At 35.2% G+C, this 26,994-nt stretch overlaps 1 protein-coding gene across 1 annotated transcript in view; it reads right to left on the minus strand.

The window, feature by feature from the left end:
- The window catches only part of Dnah3 (dynein heavy chain 3, axonemal), a 184,373-nt gene that overhangs the window by 42,088 nt on the left and 115,291 nt on the right, over positions 1-26,994 (minus strand). The window contains exons 36-40 of the mRNA XM_074178952.1: positions 18,519-19,106; positions 16,693-16,896; positions 16,457-16,635; positions 16,157-16,364; positions 11,996-12,252 (exon numbers count right to left, since the gene is read on the minus strand). Coding sequence (XP_074035053.1) covers positions 11,996-12,252; positions 16,157-16,364; positions 16,457-16,635; positions 16,693-16,896; positions 18,519-19,106 — 1,436 coding nt within the window. The remainder of the gene's footprint in view (positions 1-11,995; positions 12,253-16,156; positions 16,365-16,456; positions 16,636-16,692; positions 16,897-18,518; positions 19,107-26,994) is intronic.

Here is a 26,994-nt window from a genome sequence, read left to right on the forward strand (position 1 = left end):
CGGTTACGGTGCATATTTTAACAAAATCCCAAAACACGTCAAATTTAAATTATAATTTGACATACTTCAACGGAAAAATGCTATCCCTACCATCAACCATCGTCGAGTGACAGATACAACCCCCAATTTTTTAAAAGGAGGTAGAGGTTTGTGATATATCGTTTGAAAGGTCTCTTCATTCTCTATTCAAAAATGTTATTGCCTTTCAAGTTCATTGTAATAATTGGGATAAAATAAATTAAAATCATGTGGTTACCGAAATTCCATAAAATACACTCAAAATTTATTGCATGTTGAGGTATTGATAATGAGAAAATGAGCAATAACCGTAGCAATGTTCTTTTTAGATCGAATCCTTTAAAAAAACTAAATAATTTTCGTGGGAACGTTATTTTAAAACGCCTTGTCAACTTGTTTTGTATGTTACAACATTGCTAGTCAGTATTTTAATCAAGGTTTAAAGTTCGTTAACTTCAAGTCTAACAAATGAGCAGATTAACGGAAATGCATAAAATAACAATTTTACAAATGGTTGGTTACGGAGATAAAACAGGAAGTAGCTCGCCTATTTCATGAGAAATTTTCTAATTTACCGCCCATATCTCAAGTAACAATAAGCAAAACAGAAAAACAGCTCGCGAACTTGGTCATGTGGGGCAGATGAAAAAAGTAGCTGCCAATGTAATGAGTGATAAACTCAAATGAGATGTGATGCTTGAGTTTGAGGAAAACGCACAAATCCAGTCATTTAAGCTTAAATTAGGTAAGAATCTCGGAATTCGAGATACGCAGCTGTAAGTCTGTAAATACCTGTATATTGACACCCTAAAAGTTGTCTCGAAACCTACATATGGTAGGGTGTAAGCAACTATTAAATTTCAAGGTCAAAGGTCACAAAAATCGGTGTTTTGCGCTTTTTTTGGAAATATCTCATTTCCTATGAGTTTTTTGCTATTTGTATTCATTATCAATATTGTAGAACACAAAATTCTCTACAAATTTTGTTTGAAAAAATTTTTTATACGGTGAACCGTTTTCGAAATAGAGGGCGGAGAGCGCGCCGTCACAGCATCACTTCAGGTCAACCGGTGCCTCCGGTCGAAAACGCGCCATATATAGTTGATGAACTATCGATAAATCAATGATTATAAATATTTGTCAATTTTTATCAACTATATTATATTTTATCATTTTCTTCATGCATTAAATCTATATATATTCAATAATACTGATAACCGTTTACTAAAATTAAAAAATAATTGAGAGAAAAACTTAAATCATAATATAATTACATTCCCATTTACACTAATGACATTTTAAATAGAAAATAATTTAGTGCCTCTTTAAAATCTATAAATTTTAAAATTCTTCCACTACGTCAAATCGAAATAACAAAGTGTTTTTGGAATACGTTAAAGATAAGTTCATTAATATGTTAATTGAAAAATTACAAGCTGCAAATATTACTACTAAACAAGCCAGAGATGATGCGGATGTTCTTATTGTTGAAACTGCAATTGAAGAATCAAAGTCTAAAAAAACTGCAGTTATGATAGGACAAGATATTGATTTACTTTCATTTTAATTGGGCGTACACTGTCTTACGAACAAGAAATTTTCTTTAAAAAAGTTGGGAAAGGTAATGTAGAAACGGAGATATACTCGACTAAAAGTTTTGATAATTATCCTCATTCTAAAAAACATATTTTATTTCTGCACGCATTAAGTGGCTGTGACACAACTTCTGCGCTCTTTAAAAAGGGAAAAAAATCATTTTTAAAAGTTTTTGAGAAACTGGATGAACTAGCTGCAGCATTTGAGGAAGAAAATTGTTCGGCCCAGAGATTATTAGAGAGTGGAACTCAAACCTTATTGGCAGTCTATAATGCTCCGAAATCTGTGAAAAGTCTCGATCATCTTCGTTATATGCATTACGTCAAGTCTACAAAACTTAATAAACCTGTGCAGCTTTCAAATATTCCACCAACAAGTGCAGCTGCTCATCAATATTTCAACTGTGTATATTATCAAGTTCAAACTTGGTTAGGACATGATTTGGAATCCCAGATATGGGGTTGGGCAATGCGAAACGATTTTCTGGAGCCTATCATGACAATTTTACCACCTGCTCCAGAAGATTTGCTAAATACAATTTTCTGCAACTGCAAGAGTGGTTGTGGTTCGCGATGCGGATGCAGGAAAGCGGGCTTGCAATGCTCTTTAGCTTGTGGCCAATGTAATGGGCAAGCTTGTCTCAATGCTCTACCATATCAGAGCGACATTAACGAAGATGGAACCTTTGACCCCGAAATCATGGAAGAACTTGAGACAAATGTCGTTGAAGACGATAAAGAAGACCAGTTTGAAATTTACCAGCAGCCAGAAGACGACGATGAAGAGGAAGAAGATGATTAAAATTATAAATTGTAGTTTTTGTACCCTTTATTCCATTTCTTTCCTTTCAATAAAAATAAATGTATTCAATGATATTTTTTAATAAAAAGATTAATTCATAATTTATTTGTTTTTTTTTTCATCATGTAAGAAGTTATAAATATTAATTAGGTTGAAATTCAAATATAATTCCTATATTTTCATTAACAATTCTGCAATTACATGGGCAGGTAAGTGTTGTTAAATAAATTAATACTGAATAAAAAGTGGATAAGTTAGGAAAAAAATGATAAAATATAATATAATAGTTAATAAAAATTGACAAATATTCATAATCATTGATTTATCAATAGTTCATCAACTACATATGGCGCGTTTTCGACCGGAGGCACCGGTTGACCTGAAGTGATGCTGTTACCGCGTGCTCTCCGCCCTCTATCTCGAAAACGGTTCACCGTATAAAAAATTTTTTCATACAAAATTTGTAGAGAATTTTGTATTCTACAATATTGATAATAAATACAAATAGCAAAAAACCCATAGGAAATGGGATATTTCCAAAAAAAGCGCAAAAAAACCGATTTTTGTGACCTTTGACTCTGAAATTTAATAGTTGCTTACACCCTACCATATGTAGGTTTTGAGACAACTTTTAGGGTGTCAATATACAAGTATTTACAGACTTACAGCTGGGTATCTCGAATTCCGAGATGAACTTACTATAATGACTGGACTAAACATCGAATAGACAGCCATTCACTACATTCAATGTTAGCCATACATCGATAGTAAACGTATTAAAAGAAAATAAAATGCATCCCTATGAAATGATACCTACTCAGAAGCTCATGGAAGACGATTTTGATAAAAAAACTTATTTTTTGTGAGCAAATGATGGACATGTTGGATAACAATATCATCCAATTAGAAGATGTTATGTTGCACTTTGCACTTTGTCTCTTAACGGTAATGCTAATCGGCAGAATTGCCGCTACTGGGCAACGAAAAATCCTCACTGAATGAGAGAAGAAGACAAGAAATACCCTCAAAAGGTTAATGTTTGGGCAGGGATTGTGGGAAAGCATATCATTGGTCCCTTCTTTATTGAGGGCAACTTGAATGGCGATAATTATTTGGCACTACTTCAAAATGATGTCATTCCAAGTTTGGCTAATTCATATCCTTATCCAGGAAACCCTCAAGTTCCAGTGAATACGATATTGTTTCAGCAGGATGAAGCACCACCACATTACCGAGTTATTGTCCGGCAGATTTGAATGACTTAAGAGAATGAATAACGCTTGCGATTAGGTCGGTCATACCTGACATGTTAAATAATGTTAGAATACAGTTTTGAGATTATCGCGCTGCTCCATAAATGTTTCGTTCTCAGACCTGTTTCATCAAATTTAGATGTGAAAATCACTTGCTATTGCAATGTACTTCACTTTATATATTACAGACTTTCATTCTATAATTTTAGTCTGTTGAGAAAACAATGTGGAAAGAAATCATCTGTTGAAAACATCGAATTGTCTCTACTTGAATAACCGGAGCAGCGAATTTAAATGAATGACATTTAATATTTGCCCTTGAAGCAACCTAAAATTGAGTTGAATTATAGTTAAACATCAATAAGAATAATACATAAAAACATCTTAAAACTAAATCAATGAATTGATAGGTTTCAATATATATGAAGAATGAATAGGAACTCTTTTGTTGGCAGGTTCACCAGAAGAATATGGACAAATTATGGTGGGCATCGAAGTTTCGGGTGTAACTATCACAGGAGACACTATTAAAACAGAGTTTTGCAACAACTTTGTTTCAATAATGTTGTTGAAAGTTCGAATACTGAAAGCGAAAGTACGTTTTATAGTTCTGAGGCGGTTTAAAGACAAAAGGTTTAGAAATGAAGGACCTAGATGTTATAAGTGTATCTCATACGGACATAAGCAAGTGATTGTTATGAAAAAAGACTTTCAAAATGAAAACTCCAAAAATAAAAAGGAAGTAAGACCTAGCAATGACAATGAAATTGAAAACACTCACGTTAAGAAGCCAGCTTCTCAACGAAGTTTATATGGTTTATATGGTGAGGTCAGATGGTAAGAGTGCAGCTCTGTCAAACTCTGAAAACCTGATTCGGTCCGCAGCGAAGCAGGCACAAAGTATGGGCTCTGCTATTTCATCATTTTTCAAAAGAAGGCGATACACACTATCTTCAGACAGCCCGAGTCGCTGCATATGATGATTCAATCGACAGTGACCTGTAAGAAGGCCTATTAGACATCGTAGGTCATCCCTAATGTCGTCCTACAACTATTTGGTATCAAGCTTCGAAGGGTGAATAACCGCCTTGAAGTGAGCCAATCCTGAAATATTCTGTTAAGAGTCCATAAATCTTCTTGCCATCCAGGTGTTCAATCTTTATGTGGCAAAGCATAAAGCGATGCCAATGACAGTCTCTGGTCCGATGAAGCAGCGTACAGCACCTTCTTTTGAAAGGAAGTCAGCAACCTCATTGTATTCCAGGCCAGTATGGCCAGGAATCCAGACCAGAGACAATCTTTTTATCGGGAAGAGTCGTTTTTCTCAATTTACTACCAATTTAGACGTTGCTCGGTAGGAGCCAACGGCGTTTGACTGTCCGCAAAGGTTTATTGTGGCTGACTCCTATTCAAACTCGACCAAATAAACTCAGCTTCTAGATGAAGCCGATTAGTTTATATGATGAGTGATCATTCAGTGCAGATGGTTTGGTTCTACCAAACTTTGAAAATCTGATTTGGTCCACAGCGGAGCAGGTACAAAGTAAAGAATAGAATAGAATAGAATAGAATAGAATAGAATAGAATAGAATAGAATAGAATAGAATAGAATAGAATAGAATAGAATAGAATAGAATAGAATAGGATAGGATAGGATAGGATAGGATAGGATAGGATAGGATAGGATAGGATAGGATAGGATAGGATAGGATAGGATAGGATAGAATAGAATAGAATAGAATAGAATAGAATAGAATAGAATAGAATAGAATAGAATAGAATAGAATAGAATAGAATAGAATAGAATAGAATAGAATAGAATAGAATAGAATAGAATAGAATAGAATAGAATAGAATAGAATAGAATAGAATAGAATAGAATAGAATAGAATAGAATAGAATAGAATAGAATAGAATAGAATAGAATAGAATAGAATAGAATAGAATAGAATAGAATAGAATAGAATAGAATAGAATAGAATAGAATAGAATAGAATAGAATAGAATAGAATAGAATAGAATAGAATAGAATAGAATAGAATAGAATAGAATAGAATAGAATAGAATAGAATAGAATAGAATAGAATAGAATAGAATAGAATAGAATAGAATAGAATAGAATAGAATAGAATAGAATAGAATAGAATAGAATAGAATAGAATAGAATAGAATAGAATAGAATAGAATAGAATAGAATAGAATAGAATAGAATAGAATAGAATAGAATAGAATAGAATAGAATAGAATAGAATAGAATAGAATAGAATAGTTTATTGGCTACGTGATACATTTGTAGCAAGTCAAAACACAAAAATTTATAAATATGACGTCATATATACAAATAAAACTATCACAATGCTTGTATAACAGAACAGTGTACATAATAATAAAAACAATCAATCAACTAATGTTAAAAATGAGAACAATTACTACTCACTCAAAGTCACATGAATTATCTATGTTGTATAACATGTATTTATCTGTAGAATGAAAACAGTGATTCAAAAAAAAATATTTCAGTTTTTGCTTGAAGTGAATTATTTTATGAGGTGCTCAGTCTGAATCTCTCAGTTCTTATCAGATTTCCTGATCTTGTAGGATATTCATGTTGTTGCGATTGTAAAATGTATTTTGGTTTATTTTTATGAATTTCAATCAATGTTTCATATACAAACGCTGTAGGAAGCGGCATAATTTTGAGATGAATAAAAAGTGGGCGACAATGATCTTTAAAGTTGGCATTAGATATTAGACGTACAACTCTTTTTTGCAATATAAATTTTTTTTGGAATGACAAGAATCCCCCCACAACACTATGCCATATACTATTTGACTATGGAAGAGTCCGAAGTACGAAGATTTGACCGCTCTGATACAGATGAAATCTTCCAGCCTACGAATCATAAATATTACACTTGATATTTTCTTGGCCAGTTTGTCAACATGACATGACCAGTTCAATCTGTCGTCTATATGAATCCCCAGTAGCTTACCACTTTTACCCGAGGTTAAATACATATTTGTGGAAATTATAAGATTTTGATTTTTAGCCTCATTGAGAAGTCTAGTTGAAACAAACCAGTTACAGAAACCAGAAACAAACCAGTTGGTCGGTCGGTAACCAAGCGGTTCGGCGTGGGTGCTTTGTTCACTCACTCGAATTGACTGCCGTGTTGGTCGGTGGTTCAAGCCTTAGTCTGAACGATCGATCTTCACTTGCTATCGTCCTACCCGTGTTAGGAATCACACGTTAAAAGGTAAGACCTCGTCAATCCTTAGCTCGCACAAGTTTCGACTTCTGAGGGTTGTCGTTCGTAGGGGTGCGACAGCTGGTTAACGGAAAAAACAGATTTTAAACAGATTTTTTTTTAACTTGCAGACTTCATGGTGGCGTTGGCAGAAACACTCAAATCATTAACACTACCGTGACAGTCCACCAAAGTGGTATCATCCGCAAAAAGAAAACATTTTTCAGGAAGTATATGGTAGTATAGGTTATTTATATATAGTATAAACAAGATTGGTCTCAGTACAGAAACCTGGGGCACACCATGTTTGACAGATTTACATTCGATTTAATCCCATGTAATGATACACACTGTGATCTATCGTGTAAATGGGATTCATAGAATTCAAGGGACAGTCCACGGATACCATAATAGGAAAGTTTCTTAAGCAAAATATTATGCGAAATACAATCAAATGCCTTCGATATATATATATATATATATATATATATATATATATATATATATATATATATATATACAGGGTCCTGCAACAGTGGCGCGGTGTTCCATATCTCTATATAGGAAGCAGATAGGAATCTAATTTTCTATAATATTACCTTATTGCTCGAGCTCGACAAAATGAAAATATTGGCGGTCACACAGGGTGTTCGATTTTTTCTGGGCGGATCCCAACTGTGTCTTTTTAAATGGCAACCTATATTTTTTATCGCTTTTTCGGTTTCTTCATAGAAAATAAAATAAACTTTATGTATATCTGCACTTCGAAAATATTGACGGTTTTCGAGATATCTAGCATGACAGGTTTTTTTTCCAATATTCGTCACTCAGAATATTTGAAATTATAAAGTGGTGCCAAGTCCAGTTGAAATTTTTTTTTGGTCGAATATTCTACATTGGTAACTCTCTCAAACGATATATCTGAAATCGACCTGTGATATACAGGGTATGAAAAACCGCTTGCCAAATATTGTAAATGAAAATTTGCAAAATCTTCCTTATATTAAATGGAACACCCTGTATATTATTGATCCATAAGAAGCGCCAACGAAACCTCTACAAATTTCATTAAGTATTCCCTATGGCTAAGTTCAATAGTTTTTCTTAAATGAGCATTTCTTTCGAAAAATGGTCATTTTTTCAAAGCGAAATCCATTTGACGACTGATAAGAATATACAAAAAATACCCTTTCCTTAAAATATCGCCCATTCCTAAAATTACCTGTTGCTAGATAAACAAGTTGCGAATTACACCACAAAATGGACGTTCTTGAATAGTTACAATAATTTCAAAAATCTCGGAATTTGTGCCATATTCTTTCGGTCTAAAACAACCTTTCAGCGAATGAAATATTTATTGGAAATCAAGTAGTCTGGCAAATGACAGAACAAAATATTTGGCTGCAAATGAATATTGAAATTTTTAGTCAATCGTGAAGTTGAACTGTCGGTATAATTTCATCAGAATGTTGTTATCAAAAAGTGATTTGATTGATATGATTTTCATATTAGGTGAATCAGACCGGAATTGTTTATTGGCAAGTAGAATTTATTCTCAACGGTATCCAGATAGAAGGCATCCAGATGAAAGATCTTTCCGAAAGGTCTTGGGACGATTCGTTGAAACTGGATCTATTAATTATTCCAAACATGAGCGCATCAAGCCAGCTACTAATGAAGATAATGAATTGCAAGTTCTTCTTGCTGTTGAAGAAGATCCTAGTAGGAGTCAACGACAAATTGGGGAAATAGTGGATATAAGTGAGAGATCAGTGCAACGAGTATTGAAGAAACATCGCTTGCATCCATACCACGTTCAGTTACATCAAGAACTACTGTATGCTGATTTCGAGAAAAGAGTGAGATTTTGCAATTGGGCCATGAACAAAATTCGTCGAAACGAATATTTTTTCAATAATATTTTATGGTCGGATGAATCGACATTCCATAAAAATGGATTTGTAAATCGACATAATTACCATTATTATGCGACAGAAAATCCTCACTTATTGAGACAGGTGGATTATCAACATAGGTGGTCGATAAATGTCTGGGGAGGCATCATTGGAGAATATGTAATTGGTCCATACTTTTTTGAGGGACATATGAATGGTGCAATGTATCTCAATTTCTTACGAAATGATTTACCAGGTTTGTTAGATGATATTCCTCTTGACCTCCGCAATAGAATGTGGTTACAACATGATGGTGCACCTGCTCACTATTCGGCAGAAGTGAGAGATCATCTAAATGAAGTATTTCCCAATAAATGGATAGGACGGAATGGGCCTGTACGGTGGCCCACTAGATCGGCAGATTTGATGAAACTAGATTTTTCTTATGGGGATACATAAAAAATATGGTTAACGTTGAGCCACCAATTTCTCCCGAAAATATGCGACTTAGAATAACGAATGCTTTTCGCAGCATTACACCAGCTGTCTTGCGTAGAGTAGAACAGTCTTTCAAACATAGACTTCAGCTCTGCATTCAAGAAAATGGAAGACATGTTGAACATATTTTATTAAAAGTTTCATTATCAACCTTAATTAAACTCTCCCTTTTGTAGTTTTGTAATTTGCCAGTTGACAAACTTGAATATCTAGAACTCATGCTCTGAATGAATATAATAACATGAAAAAAATAGTTATTTATAATGTTTCTCTCATTTAACTTGTTTGGTTTGATATTGCACGATTTATGAGTGAAATTCTGCATCCAATGAAAAAATAATTTTCCATTTAGCAAAAAGTGATAGGTACATACATTTATTTCGTTAAAAAATATTTGTTTGGACACCTTCTAATGTACAAAATTGAAACAAGATATCTTTCGTATATTTTCATCAGTCGTCAAATGGATTTCGCTTTGAAAAAATGACCATTTTTCGAAAGAAATGCTCATTTAAGAAAAACTATTGAACTCAGCCATAGGGAATACTTAATGAAATTTGTAGAGGTTTCGTTGGCGCTTCTTATGGATCAATAATATACAGGGTGTTCCATTTAATCTAAGGAAGATTTTGCAAATTTTCATTTACAATATTTGGCAAGCGGTTTTTCATACCCTGTATATCACAGGTCGATTTCAGATATATCGTTTGAGAGAGTTACCAATGTAGAATATTCGACCAAAAAAAATTTCAACTGGACTTGGCACCACTTTATAATTTCAAATATTCTGAGTGACGAATATTGGAAAAAAAAACCTGTCATGCTAGATATCTCGAAAACCGTCAATATTTTCGAAGTGCAGATATACATAAAGTTTATTTTATTTTCTATGAAGAAACCGAAAAAGCGATAAAAAATATAGGTTGCCATTTAAAAAGACACAGTTGGGTTCCGCCCAGAAAAATCGAACACCCTGTGTGACCGCCAATATTTTTATTTTGTCGAGCTCCAGCAATAAGGTAATATTATAGAAAATTAGATTCCTAGCTGCTTCCTATATAGAGATATGGAACACCGCGCCACTGTTGCAGGACCCTGTATATATATATATATATATATATATATATATATATATATATATATATATATATATATATATATATATATATATATATATATATATATATGCTCTGCTATTTCATCATTTCCAAAACAAAGGCGATACACACTGTCAAACAGTGACCTGTGAGAAGGACTGTTAGACGTTGTAGTTTATACCTAATGTAGCCCAAAAACCGTTTGGTTCCTCAGAACTCACAAGGGGTTCTTTCACTCAGAAGAGTGAATGAACTTCTTGGAGTGAGCCAATCCTAGAAGATTCTGCCAGAAGTCCATAAATCCTCTTGTCATCCAGGTATTCAATGCTTGTTTGGCAAAGCCTAAATCGATACCAATGACATGCTCTGGTCCGATGAAGCTGCGTGCAGCACCTTCTTTTGAAAGGGAGTCGGCAACCTCATTGTGTTCCAGGCCAGTATGGCCAGAAATCCAGACCAGAGACAATTTGTTGAGTCTTCCTATCGAGGAGAGTCGTTTTTGGCAATTTGTTACCAATTTAGATGTTGCTTGGTAGAAACCAAGAGCTTTCAACACCGTTTGACTGCCCGGAGGATCTAGTCCTCTCTATTCGGGAACAGTACTTTATAAGGCAGTTCGTGGTTGATAGTTGGAGGCATAATATCAAAGGTCATTTCCAGAATGCTATGCCTTCCATTCAAAAGAGAAGATGCCCAATAAATGAAATGGAAAGGTACCACCTTTTCGAAAAAGAAAATAACTTGGTTACGACAGAACTAGAAAAACTAGTTATTCGGGATGAAGCAACTTGAAAAATAAGTAACATTAACTCCATGGTGGGCGGATATGACGCAAACCAACGAACCTCCAATAGAATAATTATTACAATGAAGAAATGAAAATTTCTATGTTTTTAACCACTTTCATTTGTAAGTAACGTTACTGCAGTTTCGTCCTATACGGACATTCTCAAACTTTTACATATATATTGTAGAAGTTTGAGAATGTCCGTATGCAGTAACGTTAGTTACAAATAAAAGTGGTAAAAAACATAGAAATTTTAATTTTTCTCATCATGATCTCCTACCACGTAGTAACAACGGCTACATCCATCAATTTATAATTATTACAGAGTGTAAGTCGTATTTTCAGTTTTCCAATAAAGTTGTCACATATAACTCGTAACCAATTGATATTACTCAAAAATCGACACAATTATGATATTTTTTTACGTTTGAGTAGGATTCATTAAAAAATTATAAAAAATATAGATATTTTGTTAGAAACAAGCTCAGAAGTTTGTCACGAAATGATCCCACTACGAATTTTAATATTGAGTTGCTTCATAACAGCCCTACTCTGTAGATATAAAATAATACTTCACATAATCTCACAGATATAATTAGTTCTCTGCGGTTGACATGCTAGAAGACCAACAGAAACTGTCTTCCAGGTTTTTCTTTCAAGCCGCACAGTTTTCTCAAATAATCTCTACCTATTTTTTTATTGTTTTTTTCAGAAAACTCTGTGTTTCATAAAGTCGTTTGGTGAAATATTCATAGTGAACTGTATCATCACAGATTTTCGTTAGGAGAAAACTACTATTTACCTATAATTCACTGTGAATGGGCCTAAATAGGCGATAGTTCCAGCGGAAAGCAGGACATCCCCAATTACATTACCCAGCAAACTATCCAATTGCTTGGCTGTATCGGACCACCGCGCTTTTTCACCTCCAAGTCCTCCAATCAACTTCTCTGCTCTATCTAACTTCTGAGAACATACATTTATTTGATCTTCGAGGTCCTTTTTCTTTTTCGTTTCGGCAGCAAACTCATCATTCAGAGCTTGAAGTTTGTCAGAAACCTACGAAAAGTTCATAATTCATAGAATTGAAATGACAATTTCTCAGATTTATATATCATCAGCAAAGTCAGAATGAAAAAGAAGCCATTTCTTCACTTGTATGAAGTGTTACACATTATATTTTTTCCACCCAAAAGATCGATGAGAAACTTCGACATCCTTCACACAAAATAACTTTTGGTTCAATGAAAGTGAAACATCTTAGAAATGATGACAACATAGATATAATCAATGAAGGTAATATCAAGTATCACCTTCATTTCAATACTTCATACTCTCAAAAAACCGTTCAGACTAAGATATGCACATCTTCAAAACTAAGGTTTTAATAGCTACGTACGGTGCTCTCTTGCCCAATTCAGATTTTTTGGCTGACATAGTACTACAAAAATTATGGAAGCACTGGTCGAAAAAAATACAGAACTACATCACTTGGGAACGCTCGAATAAATATTTGTCATATGCTGGTCCCACCCGGCATCGTCCGGTAATATACCATGGCAATTGCTTTGCTCACATTCAATTTCTGTGTCGCCGTTTTCTGTTTCAAGGGTAGGAATATATGGAAAATGCATGCTGGCGCTCCTAAGGTCAAAATACTCCAGAGATAAAATAACTCCCCAATCGGATCTACGAGTGGGAGTTGATTCAAGGGCATCATCTTGCAGTCAGCAGAGATTTACCAACATCAGCCTACAGGTAAACAGCACGGTCACTTCAGTTGCTAAGAGACCCACTAGCAACTCCAAAATCGATTTCTGCAACATCAGAGGACTCAACTCAAATATAAACTGAGTGCACCAACATCTGCAATCAAACAGTCCTCATATTCTTGCACTCACAGAAAACAAAGTCAGTGCTTCAACAAACCCCGTCAATGTTCTGTATCCCAGCTATGATTTCCTCTCCCGATTCAGGCGTAACTTTGGAATATCTCTTTTTATCAGCGATATCTTCTGTCAACGAGAGGAAACGCTGGAACCCCGAAACATTGATGTTATGTGGTTCAAAATAATATCACAGAAGATCACCAAATTGATATGTTGCGTTCGTTTATCGACCACCTAGCAATACACAATAAAGGGAACAATTTTTTTCACATTTCACATTCTTCACATTCACGGTGACTTCGATGTCCACAATATGGAATGGCTCAAATTTTCGAACAACAACGACGAACATGGTCGCGAAGCTGAGGCTTTTGCAAAAAGCGCGGACTCGCTCAGATTATAAATGAGCCAACTAGGATTCCTGACTTTATAGAGAATATGCTAGTCTTCTGGATCTATACCTATCAATCAATCCAGAAATTTACAAAGTCACCGTAAGGTCTCCATTGGGATCTTCAGACCACAAACTCATTTCAGTGTTGAGTGAATTACCGATAATTGTTGGGGAACAATCAAGCCGCGCAAAGTCTAGCATTACAGATCAGTTGAATGGGAGGATCTTCGAAACCATTTCCGAAATTCCAGCTGGCTAGATGTTTTCAGCTCTAAAGATCAATCAACTTGTGCTTCTGAAGTCACGGAAGTTATTCTATCATCCATGGATGTAAATCTTGGTTCAACAAAAATAGCAAGCAAGCTGTCGCCTCCAAAAATATCGCTTACCTGCAGTGGCACAAAAATATCAGTACCGAAAACCAAACCAGGTTTATTAATACTCGCATCAGCTGCAAACTTAGGATAAATAAAAACAAAGAACTTTAAAATCAGAGAATTAATGACAAACTGCTTGCCAATCCCAACGGATCTAGATCCTTCTGGTTGGTAGTTGTTAATCAGAACTTAACAAAATCCACAATTCTACCACTAACACAAGCGAATGGTTCAATTGCAAAAAAGCCATAAAAAAAGCAAATCTACTAGGTGAACAATCTGCGTCCAACGCAACAGTCGATTTTCTGGGAAAGGCATCAGCTATTATTCTCACACTAGAATCCACAATGCCAGAAACTGATTTTTCTAAGGCCTTTAACCGTGTGTGGTATGAGGATTTGCTGGTCAATCTTCAATGGAGCCAATATGTCTTGGCACAATCATGTCGCTGTTCCGAATTAGAAAACTGTACGCACCTCAGCAACTTTTGATGCTTTATAAAGTTCAGATCAGACCTACTTTGGAGTATTGTTCTCATGTATGGAGCTCCACCCCCAAACATACCCTGACGCTGCTGGCTTCCATCCAGAAAAGAGCCATCCGTCTGATTGGAGACGCGAACATCACTTGCAATCTTGATAGTCCGGAACATCGAAAAAAAGTTGGAGATTTATGTCTCTTCTATAGATACTTTCACGGGAAATGTTCAAGTGACTTGGCACATTTGATTCCACTAAGAGCGGTACATATCAGAAATACGCAACGGCTGCTCATCGTTATGAGATTCAACTTACACCCCGAACTTCATTTGGAAAATAGAGTTTACGTGAAATAAACTTCCTGAGAACGTTTTTCAAAATGGATTCAATCTCCAGCGATTCAAATCCAATATGAATCTTTACTTTCGCACAGGCACCGCTCTAAGAGCGCCTTAAGGATTTTCCTGTAGCGCTTGTGTTTCATCCGTGAAAAAACCATTGTTTTCCTGAATTCAAACTCGATTTATTCGCTTTGTGCTAATTCACATCTACTCCATACAAGCAAAGCACATTTCATGTTACTATTTATGTTATTGATATTTTCAATTTCTCTTCTTCAAACAAATTGTATATTTTTTTGAAAAATTATTTGTTAATCAGTGAAGAAAGTAGGTAAGTATTCACACAAACTATTCTTCTTTTGTCAAAGAACTGTGCAAACATAATCTTCATTGAATAGTATCAAAGTATCCAATTCCAGAAATTTCTTTACATTTTTGTCCTTCAAAAATTACTCCTTGAGGAGTATTTGTTTTCAAATCAGTATTGTATTTGGAAAATACTTTTATTCAATAACAAAAATTTTGAATAATCGTTTTGTTGTCAAGGGTATGGTTTCAGATTCAGGTGGTAATGGTGATGCGTTTGGAACCTTTGGTATAGTAATGAATATTACTGGAATTTTATCTCAACACCAAACAGTTATTTTAACATCTAGACACATGTTTTGATCACCAAGTGATCATCTTCAAGAGGAAGATGAAACTGATCTTCGTCTTGAAGCTGATCACTTGGTGATCGAAACGATTTGGTGTTGGAAGGAAAAACTCCTGTGATATTCATTCAAAATGGTGATGATAGTAAATATTAGCATTCAATAAGACTGTCAAACTGATAAGCGAAACGGATTTTTTTCTTAAACGATACGTAGTTCTTTCGACTTTGATACGATACTCTGTAGTGTATGATCAGTAGTATGGAAAAACTCAATGTTAGAGGTTCAAACCCCCATTGTTTAGAAAATTATTTGGAATCTAAGAGAAAACAAATTGATGGAATAGTGAAATTCATAAAATACGATATGAGTTCAGATAAGCACAGACTAAAAAAAATAATATGTTCGTCTCCACCAAAAACAAGATTAGATTTCTCATGTGATACATATTTCTGTAGCTGAAATGAAATTTCACATTCTGGAAAGTCGCGATTATTTTGTTATATAGTTAAATTAATTTTGTAATATATGTATGTACATTTCGTACTGTAGCTACTAGAATATATAACATGCACATCCTACTGATGAAATAAACAGAGTCATGATGAATGCAAAATGAAGCAGATCAATTTGTCTTTGAAAATTCACATTGTTTCATTTTAGTTTCATTCCAGTTTCATTACCGCTGTTTTACTTACAAAAGATAGAGCATCATAATATATTAAGGACATGCACCATTAGAGACACCTACTGGTCCAAGAATTAATTATCGTTTCTCTTGAAGTTTTTCAAACATAGTTTTGTCGGTTTCAAACGAATAGTTATTTTACCTCTTGTAACTGTGCTCTTTTTTCGTTCAGGGTGTCCATTTGTGCTGCAAGTTCCGCTTCTGCTTCAGCCAGTCTTGCTTTTTTAGGTGCGACAATTTTAATAACTCTGTCATAAACTTCCATGGCTCTCACCCATTTGCACAATCCTTCACATGCCGTGGAAACAGTTTTGATTCGTTCTGGGTCGAATTCTCTATCTGGCATATACCTGAATTTTTATTTCAGTTAGAGGATTCAATTGAGTGGATAAAAAATATTTTGTTGTATTTATGTAACAATCATCAAGAAGTGAAAAGATACCTGTCTCTTATTTTCTTCATTACTGGAGGTGGTATATTATCTTTATCGTAGGACTTCAGATTCTCAAGAAATTTCATATCCCCTAATAATTTCACGGATGGGCCCCAGTAGTCTTCCATCATCCTTCCTGTTGTTAGGTCAGGTTTCCTTTCTGGCTTCACTTGCTTCATTACACATATCTGGAAACATATAAGTGAAATGACAATTGGTGTAAACTAATGCAAAATCATTCATACAGCTTCCATAACAAGTTTCACGCCAGAAGGAGGATTTTTCATTGATTTCACAAGGGTGATATCGGCAGGTTTCAAGGTGTTCAAAGCTTCAATAGCAGCTTCCAAAGCTGGAATTGCTTCAGATAAATCTGATTCACAATCATCCTTGATAGCCTGAGCAGCCGCTGCCGCTTCGTTTGCTAATGCTTCATCTGCTCCAACAATCTATAAATGAAACAATTATACATCAACATCATTCACACGGTAACCGATTGGCGTGATAGGTTCTACCCATGAATCTATCGTGACTATGAAATCGATCCTAGAGGCGATCGTGCTAGAAATCACACTTCAAAACATAAAACCACATTTATCCGTTATCAAATTACAAACCCATATCTTCCAGTTGAATTATTTGAAATTCTTTTCAAAATCAGGTACACTGACCAAACTTAATTTAGTTTAGAAAAGTTACGATTCAATATTTCGGAATTAAATTGAAAGTATTGCAGTTGATTATTTAATTCGTGTCTGAAAAATCAAACTTTAATATTTGAGTCCGTCCACTAAGATAGTGTATCCGGTTGGGATACCTAGCCTACTCCTTAGATATAATTCACCAAGTCCGTATCACACGGTGAAATAATTTGCCAAATGTATTTGATACGACGTGTTTTTTCCTCTTTCCGGCAATAAGAATCAAATATAGGAAAATAGTTGGTCACAGGGATTTAATGAAAACTTCGATGCTATAGCTTGACAGATCATTTTCATGTATGACTCTTCAGCTTCCTGAATAAACGTTCCCTACAAGTGGCCATCGACGAATATCACTCGAATACTTTTATCATCAACGCTGGTGTTCCCCAGGGATCTATATTGTCTCCTCCCCTCTTTCTATTATGTCAGCAATTTATTGGAAAAAAAAACAGCAATCCAAGAATCGCTGACAACAGCACACTTGTTTCGTCATTTCAGTTGGATTCCAGAACATCGGCGCCGAATGCACATCTCCATCGACAGCAGGAGGTTGCATACCTTAATGAGAATCTAGAAGTAATTTCGAATTGGGGTGAAAGTTACCCGTTTCAATTCAATCCCACATAAACCCAGGCATCGGTTTTCTCCAAAAAGATAAACGTCTCCGAACCGGATATAATAATGTCAGGTTAGAGAATTCCAGTTTCTCCTTCGATAAGGTTGTTGGGGGTTGAAATCAACAACAATATGTCTTTGACACAATTTTGTCACTGTAATTGCAAAATCCGCTCCTCAAAAGCTTGGAACACTGTTCCAAACCACAAAACTGTACACACCTCAACTTTATAAGGCTCAGATCAAACCTTCCTGAGAATGATTTTCCAAAAGGATTTATTCTCCAGTGATTGAAATCCAAGATTGAATCGCTATTTTCGCTCAGGCACCACTCTTGGAGCGGTGCCTGAGCGGTCCTTAAAATAACGTGTTACAGATTATTAAGATATAATCAACATAAATAGCTAATCATTTTGATAAGTGATCATCTCCATTTTCGATAATCTCAAAATACAGTCAGTTTCTCAATGTTGTTTTGGATTTTCCGACTGTGTCATCCAAGATATATTTTTTATTCGAATGAAAATAATAATTTTCATAAATACTATATATCGTAATATTTCCACCCAACTGGACTAACTAAAATTGTCACCAAATTCAATCAACTGGCAAATGATAGTTTTTCACTGGAAAACTATAAGGGTAGATACTGAAATAAACTAACATACGTTCATACTTTTTTGTTCATATAATATTGGAATTGGTTCTAAAGGAGTAAATTCAAGAATAAAATGTCATAATTTTTTTCTCACCTCTTTCTGTTTTTCTACAACGACAGTATCTTGTTCAATTTTTATCATCAATTTCTCAGTTTTTGCCGATGCAACAATGAGTTTGGGTTGCAAATCGTGTAATTCATTCTGCATGAGACCAACCTGTCCTGCTGCGAAGTCAAGTTTTTCCAACCCTGTTTCATATCTATTCCTTTGTCCTGTAATCCGCTCTACTTTCAAAGCATATAGAGATTTGAACGTTTGTATGAGTTCTAAGTAAGAAGTTGGTGTGATGTATGTCTTTCGTTTCTGTTCGGTGTAAAACAACTGTGAAGATTCTTTGACGGATACGTGGAAAAGCTTACACATAGAAACACAAAGATCCACCATTTTTTCATTAATATCAGTTTGGGCTAAAAACATATGAGCTACTCTCTCCAGCGCATCATCGGGCCAGCTTTGAAACCAATCAATTGTACAGCAGTTTATCAGGGAGGGAAACATTCTACATCTCACCCGAAATGAGTCACCAATAGGCGACATACAGAGAGCTACATGTAAATTGTTTCGGACTCTTTCGATGAAGAAATTGTATAGAGCCAACGGTGTTGGTTCAATTTTTCTCCCCTGAAATTACAAAAGAGTGTAAGTGATAACTTTCGGACATTTAATGCTCAGTATGCATGAGGAGTTTCAAATCACAATGCAACATTTCACGGGGTATCTCATTTATCTATTTTCAGTCCTAAATTTTTTTTTCATTTAAATGAATTTGATATCGTTACCAAATTCAAATGATGAACTAAAATAATTCGCAGAGAACAAAACCTTTATTTATATCGACGGTATCACAAGTCTACAACAAAAAAGCTGTATGGATGTTTCCAAATAATCTCTATATATTCAGGTGATTTGAAAACAAAAAAATATTCAAGATATTGCAGAACGTCAGCTTATCGAAGTCATAAATAAATAGGTACGATTCGATTTTCAATTCTGTTTCTGAATGTATACAGGCCATAACTATCTTTGCACTCTAAATGAAAAACGCCATTTGGAAGTTAAATAAACAAATATGAACATGTTATAACCTAGAAGTGCGCACTCCGATAGTGTAGAAAAGTGATGAGGTACAAAAGAGAAGTTGCAGATTTTTTCACATCGTTAATGTGTTCTGCAATGATAACTATTAACTACTGCAAAATATGAGCAGTGAAATATCAATAGTCGGTTTATAAAAAATATAAAAAGTTTCTTGCATTGAAAAACTAATTTAAACAAGCGTTTAAAGGCACGAACTGTCATGACGTCATACTGTATCAATCCGGGCGCACGCATATGGCGCAAGCTGTGACTGCCGTTTAAATCAACTTATTTTTAAGCAGCTGCAGCGAAACGCTTTTTTGTGAAATGTGATGAGGTCCTATTTTTTCAATAGATTGGTATTATTAAGTTGTATAATTTCGTGATTTGTGTTCAACCTTGATTCAGCTTTGTGTGTTGTTGAATGTATAAATCTAAAGGACTTTCAATTCCAAAGGCAATGGAACACAAACATTATTACCAATATTGCATTGTGCTTTTGTGCACAAATACTTCCATTAGATCCCACGCACAAATTCATCCTTCTATGGGAACTATACTTATTTGTCGTTAACCGAGATTATTGTCTATTTCAAATTGAATAGCAAATAAATATTGTTTTAAAAAAAACAAATCACCCCATGAAACATTTACAAGAGTACCTGAAGATGATCGAAATCGTCGAACAAAATGGTTGAATGCATGCAGAAAAAATAAAACTGATATTTCACATAATAGCAAAGCCCTTCATGTATGTGAAGACGATTTCAATGTAAGTATTTACATATTACTATCTATAAGATAATTGCCTCATATTGTATTTATGAAATATGTTATGTACTTTCACCCCACATAAGTATACGAGTATACACTTTTTATTACAGAGGGACATAGAATTATCACATAGTGATTAAACTTACAACAAGTAATAATTGTCCTTACTTGTCTATTTTAACTCCGCGTAGGTACTTCACTAAGAGACAAATGTTCAGCTTCTTTAATGAATTTAATGAATTTCGCTACCCTAAAAATATCAACAACTGGCAGATTATCGAATTGAAATTTTGTAAATCCTTAGTCAGTCATGTTTGTTCGAATTTATACACTTAATAGCAAATAATAATGTGTGAAATTAACTAAATATAGTAAAAATAATAGATTTGGACAAAACCAATAGAATCAGCAAATGCAAACGGTTCAACGTAAATGGTATGGCGACTGGCGAAATACAGTATGACGTCACATCCAATAACTGGTCACCTGACGAAATTTAAATTTTTAGTAAACTTTAATTGTTTCTATAGAACGAATAGCATTCAAAAATTTTTTTTATTCTTTTATCTTTTGATTCTCAGATTAGTTTTCGTGATTCAAATTTTATGTAAGTTACCTATTACGTATCAACTCGTCATTGTTTCGTCATTCAGTATAGTGCAATGTCGTCCATGCGGAAATGTAAGAATTTGTATCACAGTTTTTTTTATTTTTATGGCGAACATATGGCATCGAAGCAACAACATATTACGGACTTTATAAAAAAGCATACTTCGCGTATTTGGGCTCAAAACTTGGAGATTAGGATGAAGTATGGGCACCTCATGAAGTCTGCAAACGATAGGTTGGCGCCTTCAAAATTGGTTTGAGGGCAAGAAAAAAGCTTTCCGATATGCGATTCTTATGGTATGACGCGAATAAAAGAGCCATAGTGATGCTTATTACTTTTGTTGGTATAATATAAAAACGAAAGCAGTCAATTTCATACCCCAATCTAAAATTATCTATCTGTCCCATTCCTCATGGGACTGGAATACCAGTGCCCAAGGCTCCTGCTACCTTAGAAGTTCTGTCAAAGATGGTGCTGTACCTGAACCCGATAGATTTGAATTTTCCCAAAAACGACGCCGAGTTGCTTGTATCAAAGCCCAAAAGCACGAACTTACTTTTGCCCAGTCCAAGACCCAGAAGAGGTCAAAGCCCTTTACAAATACGGAGACAAAAACGAAGATACATGCACGTGGGTTATAGAGGTCTGCCAAAAAATTAGGACCAAATTAACGGAGAAAGGTGGAGTACTTATAGGCTGGCAAAAACACAACGTAAGAGACCATGTCAGAGTTATAAGATGCTATAATTGCCAGAAGTTCGGCCATTTTGCAAAGGACTGCAGAAGTCCGGCGGTGTGCGGAATATGTGCGCTTGAGCACGAAACTAAAGCGTGCCCCAAAAAAGGAAGACTAAAATGCATAAATTGCGAAAGAGCGAGAATATACAATACAAACCACAGAGCCACAGATAAGGAATGCGAGTCTTACCTGCGGAGGCTCCAGGGACAAATCCAAAGACAAGAATCGGACAATGCAACCCGCAGAAGTCCAAAACAGCCACGATAGAACCAAGAACAAAAGCTGCCCACGGGCTCTCAATGAAAACCTCGAAGGACTATGCAGGTTCGCAAGGAACTAAAAGGACCGTATCCAAGGATGCGGACCCCCAGAAGATAAGCTGAAACATACCTTCGACGCTAAATACATTAAAACTTACACTACACATATTTCCTTTACAGCGTACCAAACTCTTGCTTTCCCATACAGCTTAATAAATATTTTATTTACAGCAGCCGCAGCAGCCTACCAAATCCGCTCATCTTACATTTCATCTACTTTACATCAAAGTTAATTTCAATATTTACAATGTGCTTCACGTATACATTCTATACTCTAATATTCACAATTTTACATACATTTTATATAAATTTTAATACAATTTTAATATTTACAATGTACTTACATAAACATTTTATACTCATTTACATTCATACTCATCTCTTTTCTTAGGTATGAGATAGGTAATAAATAACCCAACATCCGCGAGCCAACAAAGGCCAAAATCGTAACACACATACTAATACGGTGGCCAAGTCATCATTAGGATCTGGGAGATAGACTGAAGAAGTAGAAACTCCCTTAGAATTGGCTCAACAGCCCTATTGTCATCGCAAAATTCCCAGAAAAACAAGTAATAAAGGTGAACAAAGTCATCGAGGACAAATAACCTCACGTAGATTCCAAGAGGCCTGTCTACTTCAGAGACAGGGGTGGTTGGCGGGAACCTCTTACCCCCCCTTTTTTTTGCCGGGAGTGACAACCTCCTGGTTTAGATCTAGAGAGAAGCAGTTCACTTCCTACTTTGTCCAACAGGACGTGTTGGTTTATGAAACGAATATTGAAGGTTTGATGAATACTTTGAATATTTCATATGACCCAGCACTGTGGCGTATTTTCATAGATGCTTTAAAAACAAAGCCTTAAAGCAGTTCTGCTTCATGATAGCGGTTTCTATGCCTCCATTCCTACAAGAATCTAGAATTGAGTCTTCGCAAATTGAAACAAACTAGTGGATTACATTGAGGCAGGCGTATGCCCTGTTGGGATTTTTTGTGATCTCAGCAAGGCATTTGACTGTGTGAATCACAGAATTCTTTTGGATAAACTCTATCACTTTGGTGTGAGGGGTACACCTCTGGATTGGATACGGTCATATCTTTGTGACAGATGGCAGTATGTCTCAATTGAGAAGGAGTCATATGGGTACTTGAAAAACGACTTGGGTGCCCCACAAGGGTCAGTACTTGGCCATTTTCTATTCATAATTTACATCAATGACATTGATAAGCTCCCTGTGCTAGCATCCTTCACTATGTACGCAGATGACACCTCACTTATAATTTCCAATACCCAAGAAAGTTCTATAACGGAAAACTGAAGAAACTTCATCCGCAGTTAATAATTGGTTCTCGGCAAATCGTCTTTTTCTAAATATTGATAAAACAAAATTCCTTAGATTTCATATCCCGCAAAGAACCTGTGAATATATGTCATTTGGTTTTCCTATGATCTCCACTAATGTCACAAGAACAAAATTTCTGGGATTAAATGTTGATAACCATCTCACTGTGACGATCTTGTTTCCAAACTCCACACAGTTGCCTTTCAATTTAGGAATATAAAAGAAATTCTGAATCCTGATCAGTTGTTGCAGCTCTACAGGTAGAAAGTAGCACAGGTAGAAAGTAGACTACGATATGGCTTGCTCTTCTGGGCAACATCAACTTCATCGTCTTGTGTTTTAATAGCACAAAAACGTATTAAACGTTCAATGTTGGGTTTAAGCTCTCGAACCTCTTGCAGAAATGCATTCAAAGACCTGGATATATTAACCTTACCCTTACTTTATATTTTAGAATTGTGTATATACAGGGTGTAACTGAATAAGTGTAAAACATTCAAGGAGGTGATTCCTCATCAAAAAAAGGATAGGATCTTTCATATAAAGAAACTTCATTGGAGCATTCCTTGTTAAGATACAGCCCTTTAAAGGGGGTGCATAAAATTTGTATTCACAAGTTTTTTCACAAGCACTGAAAAAGTTACAATAATGAAATTAACCTGACGTTTTGAACTACTAAGGAGACACTTAGCCCATGGTTGTAAGGGGTGGAAAACGCAACCCCTAAAATTTATTTCCCAAGTAACTTTTTGTCTGATTATTTGTTTACCATTTGACAATTTATTTCCGATAGACTGTTTCATTCTACACAAAAAATGTATCTTGAATTTTTTGACCAAAATAAACCAGTTCGCAGCAAAAAATTATTTTACGAACAACTACAGAGATACATCGTCATAAATGCGAACTGGATTTACTGTTATTTTGTAGTTAGCACCTGCATTAAACGATTGAAGGGTAATAAAAAAAAAACTAATTTATTAATAACAAAACACACAACTTGTAGAAATCATAGTAAATGTTCAATAGACTGTTTCATTCTACACAAAAAATGTATCTTGAATTTTTTGACCAAAATAAACCAGTTCGCAGCAAAAAATTATTTTACGAACAACTACAGAGATACATCGTCATAAATGCGAACTGGATTTACTGTTATTTTGTAGTTAGCACCTGCATTAAACGATTGAAGGGTAATAAAAAAAAACTAATTTATTAATAACAAAACACACAACTTGTAGAAATCATAGTAAATGTTCAATATGTCTACCTTCAAACACAACGCATGCGTCTCGACGTCAGCGCATTGAGCGTATTCGCTCAAATATTTCTGGAGTCTCTCTGATTACCCTGCACGCATCATTGATGCGGTTTCTTAAGTTCTCTACATCGCGAACAAGAGTACGATATACCAAATGCTGTAAATGTCCCCAAATAGAGAAATCGAGAGGATTGAGATCCAGGGATCGAGCGGGCCAGTTCTGTGGTCCTCCTCGACCTATCCACTGAGCCCCATCATACATAAAAAACATATCCCCTCTGATGCCCAAAGGAACTTCCTCCAGCAGTACTGGATGCACTCCTCTTAAAAATTGAACGTATGCCTCACCATTTGATCGAGGAGATAGAAAATGAGGCCCAATCAAATCATCCCCAATAACTCCGAGCCACACGTTAAGAGAAAACTGATCTTGATGGTTAGTTTCGACAATAGCGTGAGGGTTTTCATCAGCCCATATGTGGTAATTATGAAAATTAATAATCTTGTGTCTGTGTCTGTGAATTCTATCGTCTTCAGAAAGTCACAATTTCTTCTAATCATTTCCAGCATCCAATTGCAAAATTCAAGACGGTTCGGAAAGTCTCGCGGTAACAGTGCCTATACTCGTTGCAGATGATAAGGGTATAAGAGTTGTTCCTTTAAAATTCGAAATACCGTCATATTATCAACATTTAGTACTGGTAGTAGGTTGTTCTTCAATCAAATCAAGTATTGCTTCCTCAAGCTGTGGTGTTGATACTTCTCGATGGCGACCACAATCCTGCGTTCTTTTGTCAAATGAACCATATTCTCGTAATCGTTGATAAAGTCGAGCAAATATTCTATGTGAAGGATACTGCCGTTGAGGATACATTTCAGCATATCTTCTAGATGCTTCTAACCCATTCCCCTGCGACAGACCGTAAACGTAATGCATATCAGCCATTTCCTCATTTGTGTATGCCATTTTAATAACAAGTGAATTATTAAAGTAACAAATTAAGAACAGAACAACAACACACAATTAGTATTAATTCAATTTCTAAAATTCACAAACTGACAGCGTCATACCAATTCAATTGTCACTATCGCTAATAGCGACCTACTAGATAGATTAGTTTCGTATTTTCGCATTTATGACGATGTATCTCTGTAGTTGTTCGTAAAATAATGTTTTGCTGCGAATTGGTTTATTTTGGCCAAAAAATCCAAGAGACATTTTTTGTTCAGAATAAAACAGGCTATCGGAAATAAATTTTTGAATGGTTAACAAATAATAAGACAAAAAGTTACATTGGAAATAAATTTTAGGGGTTGCGTTTTTCACCCCTTACAACCATGGGGTAAACCAAATAAATTTCTGGCTGAATATCTTTTTGGTAGTACAAAACATCAGTTTAATTTCAATATTGTAAATTCTTTAGTGCTTGTGGAAAAAATTGTTATACAAATTTTATGTACCCCCTTTAAAGGGCTGTACCTTAACAAGGGATGCTCCAATGAAATTTCTTTATATATACTTATTTATTACACCCTATATATGTATAAGAAAAAAGATCATTCCCCCAGATTGATTCTAAACATGGGTGTAACACTAGACACAAAAATAACTTTATAGTGCCTTTAACAAAACTTAGAATAATTCAAAATGCCCCAAACTACAGGGCTCCAGATATATTCAATTCGATCCCGGAAAACATAAAAAATAGTAGCTTAATTTTCATTTTCAAACGAAATCTGAAAGATTTTCTAGTGCAAAATTGCTTTTACTCCATAAAACAGTTTTTAGAACATCACTTCTGAGGGAATTTTTTTTCTCATCTATTTATGTACTTATTTGCTTTTGATTATCTGTTATATATAACCGTTTGTATGTTTTTATGCGGTGTTTGCTATTCGTTTGTTGATGGTATATGCACTTTGTATGAAACCCTTCCTTTGACTTTTTCCATACAGCCTGTAGTGTCTGAAGGAAATAAAATCATATTATTATTATAGTAGGGAGGATGAGTGAACGGCCAACAGCACTTAGGCCACATGTGACCCATTGTGCATCCTTTCGAGGAGTTGTCCTCCTAGATCGTCGTCCATCCTGTCCTTTCCAGAAAGGTAGACAGGTCACTAGGAGACATTTCCTTTATATCGGCAGATGTACTCCAAGACTCGCCGAACACACACTCCCTTATTGACGATAACTCCGGACACTCGCATAAATTATGCCTGACAATTTCATCTTCCTGCTCACACATCCTACATAGAGGTGTGTCCACTAGCCCCATATTATGGGGATGTTTCCTTAGTTGACAGTGGCCAGTCAGAAATCCAGATATTTCTTCGGCGCCAGCTTCCCAGGGTCGCCGAGGGTGATCCAGGCAAGAATGCATC

The sequence above is a fragment of the Leptinotarsa decemlineata genome, unplaced genomic scaffold, assembly GCF_025532065.1.
Source record: "Leptinotarsa decemlineata unplaced genomic scaffold, Ldec_3_MD MMD2_tig00004307_RagTag_RagTag, whole genome shotgun sequence".
NCBI classification, from domain to species: Eukaryota; Metazoa; Arthropoda; class Insecta; order Coleoptera; family Chrysomelidae; genus Leptinotarsa; species Leptinotarsa decemlineata.